Here is a 22078-nt window from a genome sequence, read left to right as displayed (position 1 = left end):
TTTTAACGATTAATTCCTGACATGTGGTTAATAGTATCCAAAAATCGAAATTGTGTTTTAGACATATTTTTCAAAACTGATTAAAACAAAAACTTCACACAAAATTGCACTTGAAGTCTTATAAATTCTCATACCAATTTTGATATATTTAAGTTATTGCATTTTTGAATTATTTCGTTTACATGTTTTTGAAGGTATACACCGACAGATAGTCAACCCGTAGTTGGATTTGGCTCAAAATTTGAGGGGTGCCTATATTATAGATATTAAATGTGTGCCCAATTTCATCTATCTAGCTCTCGTTGTTTTGTAGTTACCGTATATATATTTGAACTTATATTCGAACGCTGCACAGGCGGACTTTTTCTATACAGAGTTGACTCAAAATTTGATAGAAATCTGCAAATGTGGTGTAAAGACCGTATACCAAATTTCAAACGTCTATGTCAAATCGTTTTTTAGTTATCTTTGTCATAGACAAGCTGACAGAACAATGGGAAATTTTCCAAAAATGTGTTTTTCATACTCGTACTAACACATGAAGATTCTTTAAAATCTTGAGTTCGAATTTTTTGACAACTGCTATACTTTTTCTGTTGTCGTTGTTTCTAATGGCACTTGCCATAGACAAGCCCACTGACTTTAGAAGTTAGTGATTTTAAGCCAAGGGTACGACTCTTGTTTTTTCAGTAGCGTCATAGGGCCAAGAGATAGGGCCGACTTAGCTACACACACGTCACAACCGTTTTTACGGGGCGGACTTCATTCATGCATTTCATTCACTCATCCACATATCGTAATTTAGACCTGAATCAGAGAACGATCACCTCTGATACAGTACCCCCAGTGGTATTTCTCTCGATATGGAGGACTTTGTGACCGTGACAGATTTACACGTGCGCCAGCCACCACACACACGGAGATTCTTCGGTCGGCGGAGTTCGAACTCGCAACCCAAGGGACGCGAATTCAACGCTCTTCCAACCAGGTTTTCCCGTTCCATACTTTTTCTATACTACATATACGAGAAAGTAAAAAAAAAAAATGTTAATTTGATTTATTTTGATGCACTAAGTAATTATATCTATATAATGCATTAATAATTGTACTTATATTCATGTATTTCACATATTTTAAATCCATTTTCCATAATGCATAAAATTTACTAAATTAGTTTTTACGATTGTAACAGAACTAGCATTGTCTAGTGTCTTTGTTAAAAAAGAGTGTTCGGGGAGATAGAAATTGTTTTTAGGAAATGTAATTAATCTACGCTTTAGGAGACGAAAAAATGTTGAATATCAAAACGAATTGTGAATGAATTCTATTTTTGATATCTAATTTATCTAATTATATATTAAATAAAGTAATAATAATAAAGTTCTATGTTTCAAACTATAATGGAAATGATGTTTTCTGTAGAAGTAGATATGCTTCTATGCTAATTGCTCTAAAGATACGCATTCTGTGCTAATTGTTCTAGAGATATACTTCTATGCTAATTGCTCTAAAGATACGCATTCTGTGCTAATTGTTTTAGAGACGCATTCTGTGCTAATTGTTTTAGAGATATGCATTCTGTGCTAATTGTTTTAGAGATATGCATTCTGTGCTAATTGTTTTAGAGATATGCATTCTGTGCTAATTGTATTAGAGATATGCATTCTGTGCTAATTGTTTTAGAGATATGCATTCTGTGCTAATTGTATTAGAGATATGCATTCTGTGCTAATTGTATTAGAGATATGCATTATGTGCTAATTGTATTAGAGATATGCATTCTATGCAAGCTGCTCTTAAATTATGGATTGTAAATCCAAAAAATTTCACGCAAAATTTTGCTTTTATTTGAGAGAACAGAAACTGCAAGTGCTTCTGTTCTGCCAGGTTCTTTTACTCTAACCTTCATAAATAGTTACTAAACCTTCATAAGCTTCATAAATGCTTGTCAAACTAAGATATTGCAGTGGGAACAGGTATGCTTTTCATTGTCGTTTCATTCATTTTGCTCCGCATCTACTGATTATAAATTGCGGAAAAGATGCATGCTTATGTGGTTCTCGCAAAATGTGCACGCTGAAGCCTTTATTTTTATTCAAAATCAAAATCATCAAAAATCATGAAATATTTAAAACCAACTGCAGTGATTTTCTCAAAATTTTCTTGTATAACTTTCTCTAATAAAAATGTTACCCCAGAGAATGCCTTTTATAGCATTGGCGTAAAATAGTTACAAAATATTAAGTTTTGGGGTGAATTTAGCATTTTTACTGAATCTATCCTTGGCGAGGTTTTGGTGATTAACCCCTGGCATGCGTTTAATTGTAATTGAAAATAGGATTTGTGTTTCAGATACATTTTTACCAACCGGTTGAAATAAAAATTTGACACAAAACTGCACTTCTAGTAACAAAATCACATATCAAATTTAATATATTTGAGTCATTGCGTCTTTAAGTTATCGTATTTACCAGATTCTAAAAGTATAGACCAAAGGATGGTCAATCCCTAGTTCGATCCAAAATTTGATAGGTGTCTAGACTATAGGTGTCAATTATGTGTATCGAAATTTATCTATCTAGTTCTCTTCGTTTTATAGTTATCGTGTTAAATTATATTCTAACAACCGGACAGACTTCCTCTGATCGGAATTGATATAAAGATCGACCAAATTTCATCCGTCTAGCTCAAAGTGTTTTTGAGTTATCTTTGTCACAGACAAACGAACGGATGGACATATTCTAAAAATGTATTTTTCGAACTCGGGGAGTTCTAAAACGTGGAGATTCATCAAAATCTGTTCAAATTTTTTGACGACTTTATACTTTTTGTATGCCAGAAAGTAAAAATACAACATTACATGATTTTTGATGTCATTAGAATAACCCATTTTTTGTAGAGTTGTTTTATTCAAATAATTGGCAGGGATTTTTTAGTTCATTTGAAACCAAGCAATTTTTTTCATGAAATTTTGCAATATTCCTTCTATATATGCAACTTAGTGTGGGAAAGTCTTTGTTCCATAATTAAATAATTACGAAAGCAACGAAAACTTAACCCGTTACACTCGGTTGGTGACTCTCATTCGCAATTCAAGACGGTGCATCAGTTTGATGTTTTATTTGTTTATTTTTCGATTGTTAAAAACGCCTGCAGAAGGGTAAAAAGATCTAGATTAATTATTCAAAGAAATGTGAAAAATTAATAATTTAAAAAATAAAAATTAATAATTTTAAAAACAATTATGTATATTTATTTTTCAGAGCTATAAACAAATCTTTGTATTAGGTGAATAGTTATGAATCGAATTACTTTTTCTAGTGCAATGGGATTATTTTAATTGTCAATTCATGAAATCGAAAACTTTCTGAGATCCCGTACCTCGAATTTCCGGTTAATCCGGAACACAATGAAAAGAACGTAATCTGCCATTTATTTCATTTAAATAGAAAAAAATTGTATGCTTTCGCACATGTAGTTCCTGACCTCGTATGATGAGTTCCCATAAATATTTCAATCGCTGTCACTCTCAGTTCTATTCGACCTGTCGCAAGAAAAACTGTGCCGAATGCAGACAATGGCCTAAAACTTCCTTGACTTGACCCACATAGAGAAAGCAAGAGGGGAAGATTCTATTTTAAAGTTTATTTACGCTTCACCTATTCTTGAGGCTGCCGTTTCGAGGATACACTAGAAGGATTAATTAGAGTCCACATGCCAGAGTCATAAAACAAGGTAAAAGAGCGACTGCTTTTTCACCTCTCCGCGATTTCTTTCTTTTCGGAAAACATATCAAGTTGTCAAGGCCAGGAAACCGGGAAAGTGATTCATGCAACTAGGTAAACCGGAAGATTTCGGTTTCAGTTGCATCTTTTCGGAAAGGAAAGTGTTATATTTTCTGCTCTCATTTTGGCGTATTTGGCATTATTCAACAACTGTTCAAAAGATAAATTTATCGAAAGTAGTTTTATCTACTTTGAATTGTCGAAATTTTTTCGAAGTATTTAATCTGCAGTGTGCTTCTTTTCTTTTCTTTTTTTTTTAATGACAATTGTTTAAAAATTAAAAGTTTTGTTAGGTTTAATTATTTTAGGATTTTATAAAGATATCTTTTTTTTTTCATTACCTCTATCTGATTCTTAAAAACGTAGTTTCTCTAATCCTAGTTTTATTATTTATTTAGTGAGATATACTTCGGAGGAAAGCGTAGAAGTAATTGTCATGTCATTACATCCATTTTTTAATAAAACGACTGAATTATATAACAAATATGTGTTTGAATATATGACAAAGGAGATAAAACTGGGAAGTCTGTGTTTAATCTTGTGACTACGCAATTTTTTTAAAATCGCTATTTAGACGTGATATTTGCAAATAAGTTCAAATATTTTTCAAGCAAAGTGAATTGATAATGTATGTTACACGATATTAATATGATATAATAAAATTCTGTAATCGTAAAAGTAAACACTCTAAACTGCGTAAAACGCTGAAACAATAAAAAATGGATTGATTGCCAACCCGCTGAAATCGCGGGATACGCAGCTGGAGGGTTAATTAAAGCATCTGGATTAAATACCTTTAATCCAGATGCTGCTATAATCACACAGAATTAAAAGTGCAATAGCGTTCGCAAATCTTTTAATTGCAAAGTACACTTACATTGTTTGCAAGAAGAAACGCCGAATTTTTGAAAAAAAAAATAATTCCATAATTGATATAGTTATTTAATTCGTTTAATCTTCGAAAAATTATTTGGATAACATGAAGCCAGAAAAAATTTCGCCAAATTGGACAAGTGGAAGGCATGAATAATCAGACACTCGAAGAAAACAATTCCGGCCCTGATAACCATACAAAACAAGACACATTTTCAAGCATCACATAGACGAAATCCCACAAGGAAGTCCTAGGGTCGTTAATTATCCAAACAACCAATAATGCGGCCAAAAGAGAGCAGGGAACCAACAAAACGATTTCTATTTTCGTACTCAAAATGACTTTCTGTAGTGGTGAATTAGATAATATCCATGTCGAAATTTCAACGATCATGTTTAGGTATTCGGGGAAATCTGAATGACTCTTACCTCGACAGTACGGAGGCAGAAACTAAGATTGAATTTTAATAGTTATCATCTGTCATGATACAATCTTTCTTTTAATACGTACGTCCCGTCAGAGTTGAAGATAACTCGACCTCATAGTCTTAATATTCCTACCTAAAAAGCGAGAACCAGCTACCATACCAGAAACTTCTCATTCTCATATCTGATTTATTCAGTGGGAGAGAATTAGATATTATATAAAATTTGAAACTAATGAATTTCAACGTTCTTATTTAGAAATTTCTGTAGGACACCCACCCATTTATTGTGGGTTATTTGGAGACCTGTAATATTTTCAATGAAGGCCTGCAGTAGTAACGAATCCAATGAAATTGATTCTGTTATGTATGAAACTGTAAATATCTCTGCGTATGCCATCGAATGGCACTTTTCAAGCGAGGAAGGCTATATTTATTTAAAAATTCCTCTCAGCAAGTTAGAAGGCAAAGATAGATTCCTATGTATCTGAGTTACTATCTGGCAACATAAATTGTTGATATTAGAAGTAGTCAAAAATAGAGAGCGAAGATTACATTTTAGCCCCTACCTACTAAGATATTGAAGTTATTGAAAATTTTAAATGTAAAAGTTGTTCGTCTTAATGAGGTGCTAATTTGGTTAACTGGAATTATTTTTGTATCTTTAATATTAAAAAATTTACAGCGAAATGGAAATTTCATTCCTCCACCATTTCCATCCCCTTTGTGCTAGATGGAGTATTTACGAACTCGTTCCAGAATTTTACGTTTTTAACAATAAATTTCAAGCCAGTTAAAATCCAAGCAAAATTACTCTAGTTATTCTGTTCACAAGATAATATGGGTAAAGCGTTATACGCATATATAAATATATGCTTTATATAAAAACTTTTGGACTGGGGGGGGGGTTTAGGGACCATGAAGAAATTTAAGGAAAGTCATAAGAACTATTGCAATAGGTAGTTTTCCTATAGGAATCTGCCTAAAATAAGCCGCCTCACCTTTCAATGTGTAGGTACTTAAGAATAAATTGACTCTATTATTAGTGTATTTGAAACTGCTTTCCGAATATAATGCATATCATAAAACCAGATAATAGTAATGCGGGAAATAAACTAACCGGAGTCACGCTTTGCCTTACTATTTTTCCCCCCTCTTTCTTCTTTTCAGTTCTGACATTGGAGTTTTACCTTGGTAAACAATCAAATGCGACGTCTTCTAGTCTATCTAATTTAACAGTGTTTTCACAACTTCATTCCAAGACGCTTGGCAAGAACAAGGATCGTTTTGAACTTCAAGCGTCTGAAATTTTAAAATCTGAAGTGTTATTTTTTTCGCCTGTTTGGCAGTTTATAATGCTCACTGTCTAAATTATCTTTATTGCATCAATGCAAGCTCAAAAAAAGTCCTGGATTAGCAAGGGCATACTTTTATTTGGGCTAATATATATATTGTTACGAAATTTTCCGGGGTTCGTTTGGATAGTGGAAGTTATATGGTGTGGAGAACACTCAATCAGCAGACGGCAGTAGAAAATAAAACAACGACGTTTATTTACACGAAGACACACAGGACAGCACAAAGACGACAACTATATACAGCACAGAAGACGATTATCTTCAGCCGAGACGTGCAGCAACAGCATACACAGCAGCATATAACAAGACTCTCTACTGCAGACAGTAGCGCACAGCTTAGTTCAGCACTAGCTTGACTCCATCGCTGCTCCGCTTATCCCTGGAAGACCAGTTCTTCACCGTCGCTTTCGACTACTCTCTGGTTCACTACTTCTCAATTCACCCCCGGTTCACGACTACTCGACAGCGGCAGGACTGCTTCCTTTTATAGGCATCAGGAGGCGAGGCTAGAAGCCTCTCAACCAAGCAGGAACGTTCGAGGCGTAACTCGGTTCCTACTGGACGGATCAGGAAAATTCTCGATGTTTCGGGTATAATCTATTTTGGCGCCAAAATTCGTCCATAAGTTTGTCGCCAAGCTCTGGGACCTCCCATGGAACCAACTATGCTGGAAAGCCGCATCACAGATTCGTAACAATATTATTTCTTAGGATAATACTGTGCTTGGTATGAAAATTCCCTATCTGATAAGACGCAATATGGCTAAAAATGTTTTTTTGGGCCATAAAGCCAAACAAATCAATAACCGAATATACTCTTCGTTTCAGTATATTGAGAAGACCACTTTTCGATGATTCTATCTCACTAAGGGGTGACACACGGAGAAATGCGCGCATTTCTGGAATTCAATTTATTGTTAAATGTAAACATCTCCTTTCACCTTTCCTCTCAAGTCTATTTTATCGAATTAAACCCATCCTAACGCATGCGCAAAAGCACAGAGGGTTTTAGAATCCGTTGGCATATAATATGTTCTTACTTTTATTTTATTAGTTCTGCTTTGAACGATTAATCGGTTGACCTATATTTGGAGTGTTTCTAGTTACAAAGGCATTTTATACTCCCCCCCCCCAAAAAAAAAATAAGAACTCATTGCGTTCCCTAGTTAAAGCCTGCTTTTGTCTGAAACGTGACAAAAATTCTTTCATGAAAAATTTGGATATATCGCCAAAAAGTGAATGTTACATTGGTACTGGAAGCGATTTTTGCTCTTCATTTTTTAACTGATAGCGTTATATTTTATGTACATTTAATGTCCATTTTTTTAATACGTAGAACATTACTAATTAAAAACTGAATGAATCAATATAAAAATTTGATTTTTCTAAAAACTTGAATTAAGAAAACTGGGTCTGAAATTAAATATAATAAGAGAAAACGGTATTTTTAAAATTTAAAAACTGTAGAAAATATTTTTATTCAATACGAGCTTTTATAATAAGTAATTAATAATTGATAAATAAGCAGTAAGCAATTTTAATACACTTATTAATGGCAGGAAAATTTATAGCATCAAAATCATGAAATGAATTATGGGATAAAAAATAATTTTTTCAAGTCTTTGAGAGCATTAGGTACCAATAACAATTTAATAAAAGAAAACATTTTAGGAATAAAAACAGTTTTTACATTTTGTTCTTATTTAGTTTTTCTACAAATTTACTAAAATAACTTCGGATTATCTATGAATGCGAATTAACAACTTTTGAATTAGTCAAGCTCAATTGAATTCCTCCTCTCCATTTGTGATCATCATTTTGCGTGTTGGTGGAAAAATAAACGAGTGGTTTTCAATCGGTCTAATAATGAATTTCGCTCAGTGAGAATCTAAAAATCTGGTGTTTAAGGATTACAAATTCAAATTTGAAATGGCAATTTTTTAATTTTGCGTTTAAATATATTTCAATCCTACACTGGACGACTTTTTAACATACGGTGTACAATTTTACATAAATAAATGTTAGAGAATACATGAAAAATTGTTTAAAAACTATTTTGTAGATTAAAATTGTAGATTAAAAAGCACAAGTTGATAATAATTAATGGATTTTTTTAAATGCAAATTAAATGAAATGTAATGTCAAATATTTAGTAATTAGGGATTTTTATTTAATTTAAAATTACAAGAATGGGAATGATGCAAATGTAAGTTTGTATGGAATATAGAGTTAATTTAAATCACCTTGGTAATTCCCGCCGGTACCCTGTTTTACTTTCTCATATGTGAATTATGGAGAAAAGTATTGTAATCATTAAAAAATAACTCGAGATTTTGACGAATCTCCGCGCTTTAGACCTCCCTCGGTTCGAAAAACACATTTTTGCATTATGTTCTGTCTGTGACAAAGACAGCTTAAAAATGCTTTGAGCTAGACATATGAAATTTGATATATTTTTACACCCAATTTTATAGATTTCTATCAAAGTTAGGTAAAACCTTTTTGGAGGAAGTTTCTTTATCCTGCGGTTCGAATAGAAACCCGATAACTATAAAACGATGTAGGTTGAATGAAATTTGGTACACAGATTAAGAATAAAAAATGCCGGCGTCCTTGCATAGGGGTAGCGCGTCTTCCCCATGATCTGGGCTTCTTGGGTCTGAGTCCCGGTTTGGGGATGGTTGTTCTTCCGTAGTTCTATCTGTGAGATGTGTGAATGTGCCCTCCTATAAAAAGGGGTTGTGCAACCGAATGAGTAATGCGTGAGTAGCAAAATCGTACTCTTGGCCCTAGTTGGCGCTACTAAAAAAACAAGGGACGCTCCCCCACCGGCTTAAAATCGCTGTCTTCGTAACAGCGGGCTTGTCCATGGCAAGTGCCATAAGGAACAACAACAACAACAACAGAATAAAAAATATAGGTACCTATCAAATTCGAAACCAAGTCCATCAAGGAATCGACTTTCTTTTAGTTTGCACTTTCACAAGCATATAAATGCGATAACTCAAAAATACAATGATTTAAATTTTCTATATGATTATGTGACTATATTTCTAGTCTTCTGCGAAATTTTTGTTTTAATCGGTTGAGAAAATCGCGTCAAAAACAGACCAATTTTTGGGTATAAACATCATGCCAGACGTTTATCGCCAAAAAATCGTCTAGGATTACTTGGTATATTCAGTGAATTTTGTGCCAAAAGGAAATTTGCGCCAGTGAAAATGCTTGATGTAGCTTTACAAAAGCTTGTTTTTGAACTGTGGAGATTGCATTCCCGAGGACAAAACCCGCGACGTTCGTAGCCGCGTAACATAACCACTAGACAAAAGTCATCACTCTTATCCGGAAGCTGTTAACTGGCTTATGAAGCTACCACCACAGAACTATAATACTTCTTCAGAAAATTAACCTACCTATCAATATAGTGCTAAAACATAAAAGCAGAAATAATCGTGTTATCTTCGATTTAGGAAATGGATGATCGGTTAGGGAAAAGGGGACACGATGACATACTACTAAGGTCTTGATTTCAGAATCTGAGAACCACGGATTCAATACCATATTATATTGTTAGTTCATCGTGTTTTAGCTACCTTTGAATCGCCCGTTGTATTTCAAATTCCTTGTCTGATATAAAATAACTCTTACTTAGCTCATAACGAATTATTTGTGTTACGAAGCTAATTTGATTGAGTTATTGGATTAATACTATGAAACATTTCGAAGGTTATTGAATATGATATCGAAATTTCAAGCTACTATGATCAAAGGATGAGGCAACCGCTTAACCTACCTTTTTATGCGTTTTTTTTTTTATTATTTTTTTATTTCAAAACGTTTATACCAAATACTATTTGATCCACAAAGCAAGATTGAATGTACTTCAAAATCGAAATCTATCGACGGAATCAAGATTAGAATCCGCAAATCCTTTAATCCAGAAAGGCCGTGGTGACCAGCGGTAAGATATAGGCTTCAACTCGGCTCGAACCGAAGAATTTCAGGTTCGAGACCAGATTCCACCAAAAAAACCGTAGTGTAAGCGGATCTGGTGCGCGGAGATCAGAGGAGAGAGTTTGGAGAAGGGGTGCCAAATGAGGTGTCGTCCTCACCATCTGACCGCGGTTTAAAATAACGAAATCCTTCCCAAAATAACCTTAGTGTTACTTTAAAACGGGGTGTTAATATAACTAAATTAAACTGAATAGAAGTCGATGTTCCATTGAAAAGTGAAAGTTTTAAACCTGATTTTGAACCCTTACTTATGCGTATGACGTTTCATTTTGTAGCTTAACATTTTCATAGTTTTATTTTATTTTTTTAAATGCCGTGATTTCTTCCTTAAAATAGAAATTGCGAATTTTGAAAGATAAAATATAATATATTGTTTATAATTTAAAAAATTCACGTCTTCAAACCTAATAACGATGTTGCACAATTGAAATAAATTACGCAATATCAAACATTTTTAGAATTTTTATTAATTACAGATGTAGTCTTTAAATAACTATAAAGTATGTGTCATGCTTTCAAAGCGACTGTGTAATTTTTACCGGTTAAAGCCATTATTTAGTGAATATAATTTATCTGAAACGATAATTTAATCTACTACCGGCTTGGAATTAGTAATCAAGCAAGATAACGCTTAAATCAAAACGTAAACCAGATAACATTGTATATCGAGTGATAAATATTCCTTTAAATACGAGATTCGATTGATTGTTCATTCTTTCCTATTGTTAAACTGCATAAGAAAAGTAAGACTTTAAAACATCCACCTCTTTCATGGATGACGTACCTGATAATTCATTTTTAAAATGCAATTAATGTAATTGTAATAGACCTTTTAAAGTGAAATGATTTTTACCAATCTGTTATCTTTCCAGTGGACCAGCAAGCATATGTAACCTGCGCAACGAATGATTCCTACGCACTAGGAGCCTTGGTACTAGCACAGAGTTTAAGGAATGTAAAAACATCAAGAAAATTAGCCATCATCATCACACCAGACGTTTCTGACAAAATTAAGTAAGTGTGTTTTTTTTCCCTGTGAAATTTACATTTGTTTCCAAGTAGGAATGTTGTGAAGATAAGAAGCAAAATGATATGCTATTATTGTAATATTTAAATAAATAATAGAATTATTTTTGTACTTGATAACAAATAGAATAAGAAATTGTTTTAAGCTATTTTAAATCACATTTCACTTATTAATTTTTAGTTTTGTGTCGTTAAGTATTAACATTCAAAAGTATTTGTCATATCATTAACCAAAATATTTCATTCAATATGTCGTTATCGTTATTATTATTGTTGCATATATATGTAATGATATCGCTTAATTTAAATGATATCTTTATTAATTTCCCATTTTTTATTTTAAAATAATCTGTTACTTTATTCAAAAAATTTCTTGTATTTCCTGATCTAAATCTCACTTTTTAAAAATTATTTCTAGCTCTCGCTCTAAGAATTATGTTGACTCTTTAGTTTCTCACACTCTGAGTAAAGGAATAAAAATCCTTAACGCCTATGACGTAACTTCAAAGATACTTAAGATTCCTTTTCCTAAATAGACACGTGTCAAATAATCTCTTTGTAAAAACACTGAGGAAAAAACTTCTCATTATTTCCGCTTCTTTTCCAGTGTGAAAAGGCGTATTTTTTAACCTCATTACATTGTGCAAATCATGCTCTTCCCATGGAAAAATAAATTTTTTATTCCAAAAGTGTCTTCTTTTCCATGCATCTGTCAAAATTGTTATATACATATGTTTCTTATATCATTAATTATTATTAGGGATATATTCGTCACTTAAGTATGGTTTAGTAGCAATGAATAAGTTTAACACGCTCCTTGGCATGGTTGATTCTATGATTTATAAAATATAAAATTATATCGTCACTTTGTCAAGTATAATTAATCAGATTTTCCTATTTGTTACGCTGTGGTTACCGAGCTGCTCTATTATTTATAAACAATAACTATCTGGTTAGATAATATAGGGTGCAAATGTAAATGCCAGAAAATCATGCTTCATTAAAAAATAAACATATTGCCATTTTAAAAGGTTATTAAAATAAAAATAGTAACTTAAAATAAACAATAAACATATCGGTTAGATGAAAAATTTGTAGTATGTAAAACTGAAATGCTCAAAATGAGGGTCTTCATAATATGCATTGCAAGGACCACAAAATGTCTACCGCCAATACTGCTTATGATTATTTATCCTGAATATCAATTATCTTCTTTACGAATATAGGTTTTTGTCCATTTTGTTTCGGCTACAATATGTACCAGGATTACAGAATGTTCATAATTAGCAAATGATAATATAATATTATGTTATGAATATAATAGAATCCCAATTTTGAGTCTTTTATTTCTTAAACGGCCTCTTTTCTTGTGATATTTAGTCATCTTATTAATTGTCATTGTAGAAAATAAAAGTTTCTACTTTAAGTCTTAAATATGAGATTTCTAATTTGAAAAATTTTACTCATAAAAGATCGAATCCATTTTTAAACCCTTTGCACACGGAAAAGTAATTCGATGCGAAATAATTCAGTTAACACAAGGACTTGCTTATTGCTATGAAAAAAATATTTATTATAGTTTTAAGTTGAATTTTGCTAAAAAATTAATCTACATCTTCTTACCATTCTTTAGGTATTTTCTAAAAATAAAAATTGAAAAAAAAAAAACCCATCAAATTATTGCACCATTTTGAATGGTGAGTGAGAGACATCATCCGAGTGTAAAGGGTTAAATTTTGTATATTATGAAGGCTGTAAACTCATCCTCCTCCCATATCTTTTTAAGAATCTCTCTTTTGTACCTATTCCGAACCATTTCCTGTAATGAGGAAATACATCCTGGAAATTTACGCTCGGTTAACAAATACAAATGAAACTGCCTTTTCTTTCTATTATCACTTTATATATGAGGGTTTTCATTCTTGCATAAGCACTGTAAAAGTTCCAGGCCCGTCAAACAGGTTTCGTCAATGTGTGCAATACCGTGCCCATTGCACGTAAACAACCGAACATTTACCCGTCATGTACTTTAATCGACACTCATGAGCAGAATCGTGCGGAATATTTGATTACAATTGAAACAACACATATATTATGAAAAAGTTCATCTCTTGACCAAAAAAAAAAAAAAAAAATGTAACGAAAAAACAAGAAAATGTCTTTAAGTAAAAATTGGCTACATTTATTTCGAAATAAAATAATTTTTTTACTATAAATTTTCTCTTTAAATAATTTTACGCTGGTTGCACTCAGAAGATGCTTATAAAAATTACGTTTATGAAATTGAAATTCATTTCATCCGCATTTAATATAATAAAATGCATTAATTATTTCACTAAGAAATTCATAGAATCTTTTTTTCTCTCCATTTTTCTGAGCAAGTGAAGAAAACAGATTCTGAATAAGACAAACTTGTTCGAAATTTTCTTTTCAAAGGATTTTTAAGCCAGAAATTCGGGCATGATCAAATATCATTCCAAAAAAATGATTTTTATAAAGAATTATTTAAACTAATAAAATAATTTTTGGGATGTATATGTTTTATTAATAGTCAAAAGGTTAATAACGTAAAATGTATAAGTTAATTAAAGTTTTGGGCATTTAATGTATCGATTATTCTTCAAGCCATGACATACTTCCAATGAATTAGATTAGGCTGCTGCCTAGGGCCTCTATACTCGGATGGGGGGGGCATAGAGAAGTCGTATTGAAAATTATTAGATTTATAATAGATTTTTCTACAAAATTCTTTGAATCATAAAATGTTAGTATAATAACTTTTTATCAAGTATAAAGTAACCGATTCCGTTCTATTTAAATGCTTTCACTGAGTATTAAAGACTTATAAGCAATGAACGTTCATTTAAATAATATTGTATATACAGTATTGCATTGTTACTGAGCAATCATGAAAAAAGATAAAAGTTTATGCATTTCACAAAGTTATTAAAATAATAAAATTAGTCTAACATAATGATTTGTTCTTTTGATTAAATTAGAATTTTGTTGAAATGCGAAACTAAACTTACTGGTTTATTAAAAGAGAGACTTCGAAATACCACTTGCTAACTAAAATCAATTTACTATTGCTCATATCAGCGAAATACTCAACATGAAATGCTTCATAGTCAAAAAAGTTTAAAGTGTTTATGTAATATGTGACAGATTTATAATTAATTAGAGATATATTTAATTTGTTTGATATTTAGATGATTTACATTTCAACCAAATTTTAAATTTTGTTCTTTATATTTTTTCTTTTGTAATAATAATAAATTAAATTAAATGAAATTCTATTTTCATAAAAAATTATTTGAATGGTTTGGATTTGTTTGATTGATTTAACTATTAGAAATAAATAACTCAAACGTAATTGAAAAGGGTAAAAAGTTTTTAAAACGTTAAAGCTACAATGAAATTCTGTAACTAAAGAATGGAACAAAATAAAGTTTTATTGGAAAATTATCAGATGTTTTGTACTAATTACATAATTTTCTTTAAATTAACATGTTTTGATTGTGTAAAAATAGAATTTTTAGAAATTTTTTTCATGCACTTCCTAATGTGCGAAACTTTTGAAATTTTTAATATTTCTGTTTTTTGATGACAATACATCATTTCGATGTTTTTAAAATTATCAGAAAATCGATAAAATTGTGTTTCAATACACGGAGCGACATCTGATGATATATTTGATTTTAAGTTTCCATTGTACTTATAAGAATAAATTATGGATGAAAAATGGAAAATTTTAAAACAAAAAAATATTTAGATTTGAATGCAGTTATAAAATTCTTCATTGAAACTTACAAAATCAAATTTTTATTTTAAAATTTGAATTTAAATAACATCTAATTTTTAAAGAGTCTTAATATACATATATAGTATGTATACAGGAGCTGTGTTACTAAAAAGGATATTTTTCTTTCTTTCAGAGGTCTACTAAAGAATTCATTTGATGTTGTGAAAATAGTCGATGTGTTGGACAGTAAGGATGAAGCCAACTTAGCCCTGCTTACACGGCCTGATCTCGGAATAACCTTCACAAAATTCCACTGCTGGTCCCTAACGCAATTCCAGAAATGTGTATTTTTAGACGCCGATATAATAGTAAGTAAATAATTGAATAACATATGTTGTAATATTATTTATACTAGCCGCCTTTGGCGATCAGCCGGTTCGCCAATCTTAATGCTCGTTAAAATTTTATGTAATTCCTACTTTATGTAATTAAATATTTTATGTAATTCCTACTTTAATAGCCACTTCATCAAAATATTTTAAAACTTCAAATTTTGATAGTTATATAATTCACTCATAATATTATAAAGGCCTTCAGTCATAACGTAATATGTATATCTTTAATTTTCTATTAGTTCTCGTAGAATTTATGCTTTAAATTAAAGTGGAAATGATTAATCTGCAATTAATATAATAATACTTTTTACTGAAACAAAGCATTTTTTTTAATAATATGATTACTGAAAACAGAGTCGCTGAGCATTTAAACCTTATGGGCTAAAGAATATCTTAATTTATGTAATATCTCAAGAATTTGTCAATAAAATTTTCTCAGATTCATCATGAGCAGATCGATTCATTAACAATGTTTAATTTTAAATGCGTCAAACACTAAGAAAATAAACAGAATCGTTTAAAATAATCGGCACAGGTTAAAAAAAACTACTTAAAAAACGAAGTACTTAAAGGTACAAGCATATACAAAAATATATAACTAACATAAATACAATTTAATTACAAACGCATACAACTAACCTAGCTGCTGCGTGAATCACCTGTGATTCACATCTACTTCTTACCTACGAATTAGCAAAGAGGTCATCTAATTAGATAGATGGTCCGATTTACAGGTGCGAAGACTGACAGCGAACGTATTAAAACATTTGGCATTCAAAATATTTCAGATATTCATCCAATTCTAATGGGTATTCCAAAGTTAACGGAAGATTTGAATTTGCCATCATCCGTGCAGTAAAGTATAAGTAACCCTATTAAAAAAATATTTGACAGCTGATAGTTTAGGGTTATTAAAAATGGAGCATGACACGAAAGAACAATGTGTTAACACAAGATTTGAATTAAATAAAAAGCACAGTTTTTTCCCCCGTTAAATTTTTATATTTTTTTTAACCGTAAAGTACACAGGGTAGGGTTATGTATGGAATTACACAAAGGGCAATTGGGCTTCCACGGCTTTGCTGGCGCTTACGCGCCCTTTTGTCGAAATATTCCATGACTATTTTGCATAAATGTGGCTGAATTTCATTGATACAGCATTGAATTCCCCCTCGCCCCCTTCAAGGCTTGTGGGCTTGTTTCCACACATCTTTGATTTCAAATAACCCCATAAAAAGAAATCCATTGGTGTTAAATCACATGAACTTAAATCACAAATTTTCGAATTGGAGCCGCCAGACTTTCATTATTTTTGTAATATTGTCCAACAATGAAAACACGCTGTTGTATCGTGTAACGCTCCATTTTTATGAACCCTAAACTATCAGATGTCAAATGGATTTTTTTAATATGGTTGCCGACACTTTACTGCATAAATGGTGGCAACTTAAAATCTTGCATTAATTTTCCGACACCTTTTATTAGTCTCAATAACTTAAAAAGTTGAAGTTTAACATCTAAAATTTTGAGTATTAGTGAAGTAATTTATTCTCTTAAAGAAATGTAAAAAAGTTATCTTCTTTCTTTATGGCAATTTCAGTCAAGGTACGACTTTTTTTCCCCCTTCAATTAAGCAAGGAAGAATAAATACATATCTGAAACTTGTGCACGAAGAAGACAGCACAAAATGACTCAGAATTATGTTGGCGTTTTATTGAAGTAGGACATAACATTGATGTGACCTTTACTGTTTTTATTGTCGTCTAAATTAAGACTATCATTAAGATACTTGAAAACCATTATCTGGCAGAGTGTTAATTGCTTGCATCTTCAAAGCGTCCTTTGGCATGCTATGTTAGGAAACTCCGACACATTTTCATACTTGGCAAATTCTTTAGATTTAAAAATGCTGATACAGTAAGAAAAATTTGAGATTGAGTTGTAAAAGACTGGAATTTGAACGATGAATTTATTTTTTGTTTTTATTTTTGTTTTTTATTTTGTTAAAATAGAAATTATGTTCTCTTTCAAAGTAAATACCAGAAAAAGTGTAAGGATGTTTCTTACTGGCAGATAATATGAATTAGTCGAAAAATAGTAATGAAGGCTTGAAATAAACCGCTACGATATATCTTCCAAATACTTCAATATTTATTTTTAATAAAAATATTAATTAATAAATATAGATAAAAATAAAAATTTAAATATCTATTATTGACAATTTTATTAATGAACATTTGATAATACCGAGTTTACACTTGGCCGTTTATAAGACGGCTAGTAGGCAGCGCATGCGTAGAAAGGATGAAAAATGTTGCTCAGTTGATGGCAAGTAATTGTCACAGCGGGCCGCTATATTGTATTTTTTTTTTTTTTTCCTTTACTGCCCATGAGTTTTTAGAATTTGACGGGAGTTTTTATGGGGGGGGGGGGGCGAGAAAAATTGATCTTTTACTTAAAATTAATTCCGACATTTTTTGCTCCTTGTTCTTTTTAATGCAAGTTTTTTTCATTTTAGTTTCCATTTTTTTTCTCTTATAGTTTTCCAAATTTAAGTATGTTGAGTTTTTTATTTTTTTATTTTACCTTATTTCTTTGTGTAAATATCCGTCATTTTAAAACGATACGCTGTGAAAAAGAAAAATTCGGGGACACCAAAACGGTAGTTTATAGCAAGCACGGAATGCCTGAATCTATCTTATGAAATTGTGGGAAACATAAATTAGTCCCTTTCTGGGCATGCGCTGCCTATTGGCCGAATGTAAACCCTGCATAATACTAATTACAGTAGACACCCGATTATCCGCGCCTGCCGCACTAAGTTTTTTTTTTTTTTTTTGCTTTCAAAGCAAGAAGCAAACACAAATGACTGATTTCTTCAAAAAGGTGTAGTTTTACAGTTATGCTTTTGTAATTACATAATTCATTACAGTATTAAAACAGTACATATGTATTAATTTTTCTGTGTATCCTTGACGCCTCTCGTAAGTACAAAGCACTTTTCTGTTTTCATTAACAAAATGCATTTTAGGTTAGTTTTGAGTGATATACTAAAATATTAAGCGTAGTTAAACATTTCCTGCTGTTTATTGCACATAAAACGATTTTTCAAAGTTGGAATGACTGTTTTCTCTTTTGCTATACCCGTTTTTAGCTTTTTTCGAATTATCCGCGTCCGCCGCGCCACCTAATTCCGCGGATAATCGGGAGTGTACTGTACTTCTATAAATCTTCCGCGTGCCAGATTTCATCTATTTAGAGCAAAGCATTTTTGACTTATTGTGTTAATAGACACACAGATGGAATACCAAAATTGTTTTTCTGATGCAGGGAGGTCTAAAACTTAGAAGAGATTAGTCAAAATCTCGAGTTCAAATTTTTAACGATTATACTATTGCACATAAATCTTTTTATATTTCATGTACGAGATTGTAAAAAAGCAGTGCCAACAAATTGAATGAGATACCGATAAAAAATATTATACTATATTTTTGTTATCAATTTCCTACTTAAAAAAAAATGCCTGTTTAAATTGAAGATTAAAATGGAGAAGAGATTTAAGGATACATTATCTTGCATATGATTTCTTTTTAAAAATATGTCGAAAGAGCATTGAACTTCAAACGTACAGCTTGCAAAGGTGACTTCAATTATTTCATCTTTTCAAGTTTCTCTATATTTCATATTTAAAGAAAATTCATCCCTTATATGTAGCATTTTTAAGGGTTAAATTTATTCGAATTTTGGTACTCTGAACGCCTATAAATTTTATAGTTATTTACATTACTTGAAGCCTGATAAAATGATCCTTTTTATCTATTTTTAAATGAGTAAAAAATATGGCTATTTGACAAAGAGATAAAAAGAAATATCCGCAAACTCCAGACAAAAAAAGACTTTGGCATTTTATTATGTCTGTTTCTTAAAAAGTCAGTAAAAAAGGATGTACGATTTTTCTTTCAAATACCCGTGTGTTATCTGTACTAATAATAAAGAAAAATGTACATCTGTACTAGCGCTATATACTAGGACAGTCCGTTTGGTCTAGAGCTTCTCGATATAGATGTAATATAGAGGATACAAATGTGCACTTTGGAATTATTGTTGAATTCTTAATTAGAATTTTAATTAAATATTAAGTAGAATAACTTCAGAAAATATTTTTGTAGAAAGCTCAGTTTAAACCATTTAAAAAAAACTCATTAATGATGAAAATTTGATGCTTATGCCAGTTTTTCTGAATATTAGTTATTTTTTAATATATTTTTTTGCATATTGTTTAAAAATAGATTTCATTGTTGTAACGAATTTATTGTCGTTTTCATTGTTCCATTAAATATATAAGCACGTGATTTTCTTCCATTGGTGTAAGTTGAAGAACGCTTCTACTATTATTTGTGAAATTTACAGTAGAAATCGGAAATTATATCTAAATTGCCACAAAAACCAATGTACTACTCGGAACTGATTTCTAAGACAATTCATTTTTTTAATGGTGCTGTGTTGCCAGGGGATCGACTTCATTGGAAAGATTCATTTACGCAATATATAAGCTGGATACTCCCACCGGGTTGCATCTTAGAAATGAGGATGAGGAACTCCCGGTATGGTGATTGGTTCTTGCCTCAATGTTGGGTACAGAAAGGATGAGGTCGACTACCTCCTATCGATGACGGAATGTGCTTCCCACAGGAAGGATTGTACTGTGGCCGGTGATGGCTCTTGGGACTCGACTATAGTTCCCGCCAATGTCCGGTCATTCAGTATTTATTATCCGTGTGCCTTCGGGCGGGTCGGAGAGGCAGTGATATGACTTAGACAATAAATAGATGTAAGATTACCAAAATAATTCAATTTTGTTTATAATAGTTTGATTTTTACTAATATCTTGTTCGGGAAATCATGTAGTTGTTTGTGGCAGCTTTAACTGATTTGAAACACAACTAGTAGTTCCGGCGAACCAGCTGGCCGACAAAGGCGGCTAGTAAATATCTATTCTTCTTTGCTGTATTATTTCTTAACTGCATGTTTTCTTGAAATGTTTGCATCAGAATTTTAGCTTAGCAATGTCTCAAATCTTGGTTTTTGTCAAACATTTTGCTCTTCTTAGATTGGTGGGATGTGGAGAGTAAAATTCAGACTTTCATTTTATTCATTTTTGTCTCATTATATATGCTTCATATTTCCAAAGTAAATTTTCTGAGGTGTTAATGTTTCTGCTAATTCGTACCAATCGTTACATATTTGGTAACCTGGGCTGATGTAAGAAATAATAATAAAATAAGATCTTTTCCTAAACGTCCTTGTGTGATTTATAATTTACCAAATTGACAATTCCCATAAGATTATAAGAGCGATTTGGATTCTTTTAGAAAAGAGTACCGTCAAGTCGTACGTCATTAGAAAATTTGTCAACATACGACTATTTTTTTAGTCGAATTCATAAAATTTTCAATTTAATTTTGAGTAAATTTATGTGATGATTTTATAACTTTTTAAAAGAAGTACTTATGATCCTAACTAACATTCAACTATTAGAAAATTAAATTTAAACTGGTCAAATATAACACAGATTTTTTCGCACTTTAAAATAGATAGGAAACTGCATTGTAGATTCTTTTTAAATTTGTAGAATGAAAAAAGTGTCATTTCCATTGAATATTATTAAAACATATATATATATTGTTTAATTATTATTGTTTCAATTACATTGTTACTTATGTTAAGACGATGTGACATAGAAGAGATCACTCAAGAACTTAGATTCCAATAATTTTCTCTCGAGAATCTGAAGATGGCAGATTTAGGAGAGTGCTTCAGATATAGGAGTATGCTGTAATTTAAAAAACTAAACAAAAAAACTCACATTATTCATGTGGAATTATGGAAGCATCTTTCAAATTTGGTTTTGAAAAACTAGTTTAAATTTTATTTTATCGAGAGAATGCATACGGTGAAAGAAATTTTCTTCTTTGATTGCATTTTCCATGAAGGCAAGATTTATTTTGTCACTTATGAGCGCGATGTGGTGGAGCTCGTTAAAATTCCGATGATAATAAGTTCTTCAATTATTAGTCAAATATTTTATGGTAAAATTGCGTGTGTCGTCCATATTCTGTGCTTTTTATTCTATTTGCGATGACGTTTTATTATGACAAATCATTAATGAACCCAAAGTAATAGATAGACGAGTCAATGATTTTCAACTTGTTAAAAGTTTTTTATGTTCCAATTAACTTATTAGCGTAGCAAAGAAAATTCTATTTCTCTTTATATACTCTTATCAAACTTGAATAAAAGAAGGATTTTAAGATTTCTGCTACAGTCAGAAAGTATCATTTGATTCCACTTTCAATCCATTACATGAACTTCTTTGATGTATACTAAATTTAAAGAGGCCCTAATATTCTTGCATAGGTGAAGTAGGTCTATCTTTTCTTTTCGTCATTTCAGCGTTTTGG

At 31.3% G+C, this 22078-nt stretch overlaps 2 protein-coding genes across 4 annotated transcripts in view; one reads left to right on the top strand and one right to left on the bottom strand.

Annotated features, from left to right (window-relative positions):
* Nucleotides 1–22078, top strand: part of LOC129972874 (glycogenin-1-like) — a 69523-nt gene that overhangs the window by 30510 nt on the left and 16935 nt on the right. For 2 of the 3 annotated variants that reach the window (XM_056087175.1, XM_056087176.1), the window contains exons 2-3: nt 11327–11468; nt 15416–15590. In XM_056087175.1, coding sequence (XP_055943150.1) covers nt 11327–11468; nt 15416–15590 — 317 coding nt within the window. Of the gene's footprint in view, nt 1–11104; nt 11198–11326; nt 11469–15415; nt 15591–22078 lie in introns of those variants that run through there. The other variant, XM_056087177.1, reaches the window with a different exon arrangement.
* LOC129972873 (nuclear transcription factor Y subunit beta-like) overlaps nt 1–22078 on the bottom strand; it is a 149180-nt gene that overhangs the window by 113628 nt on the left and 13474 nt on the right. The window lies entirely within an intron of this gene.

The sequence above is a fragment of the Argiope bruennichi genome, chromosome 6 (assembly GCF_947563725.1).
Source record: "Argiope bruennichi chromosome 6, qqArgBrue1.1, whole genome shotgun sequence".
NCBI classification, from domain to species: domain Eukaryota; kingdom Metazoa; phylum Arthropoda; class Arachnida; order Araneae; family Araneidae; genus Argiope; species Argiope bruennichi.
This window is presented reverse-complemented; position numbering and strand designations above follow the sequence as displayed.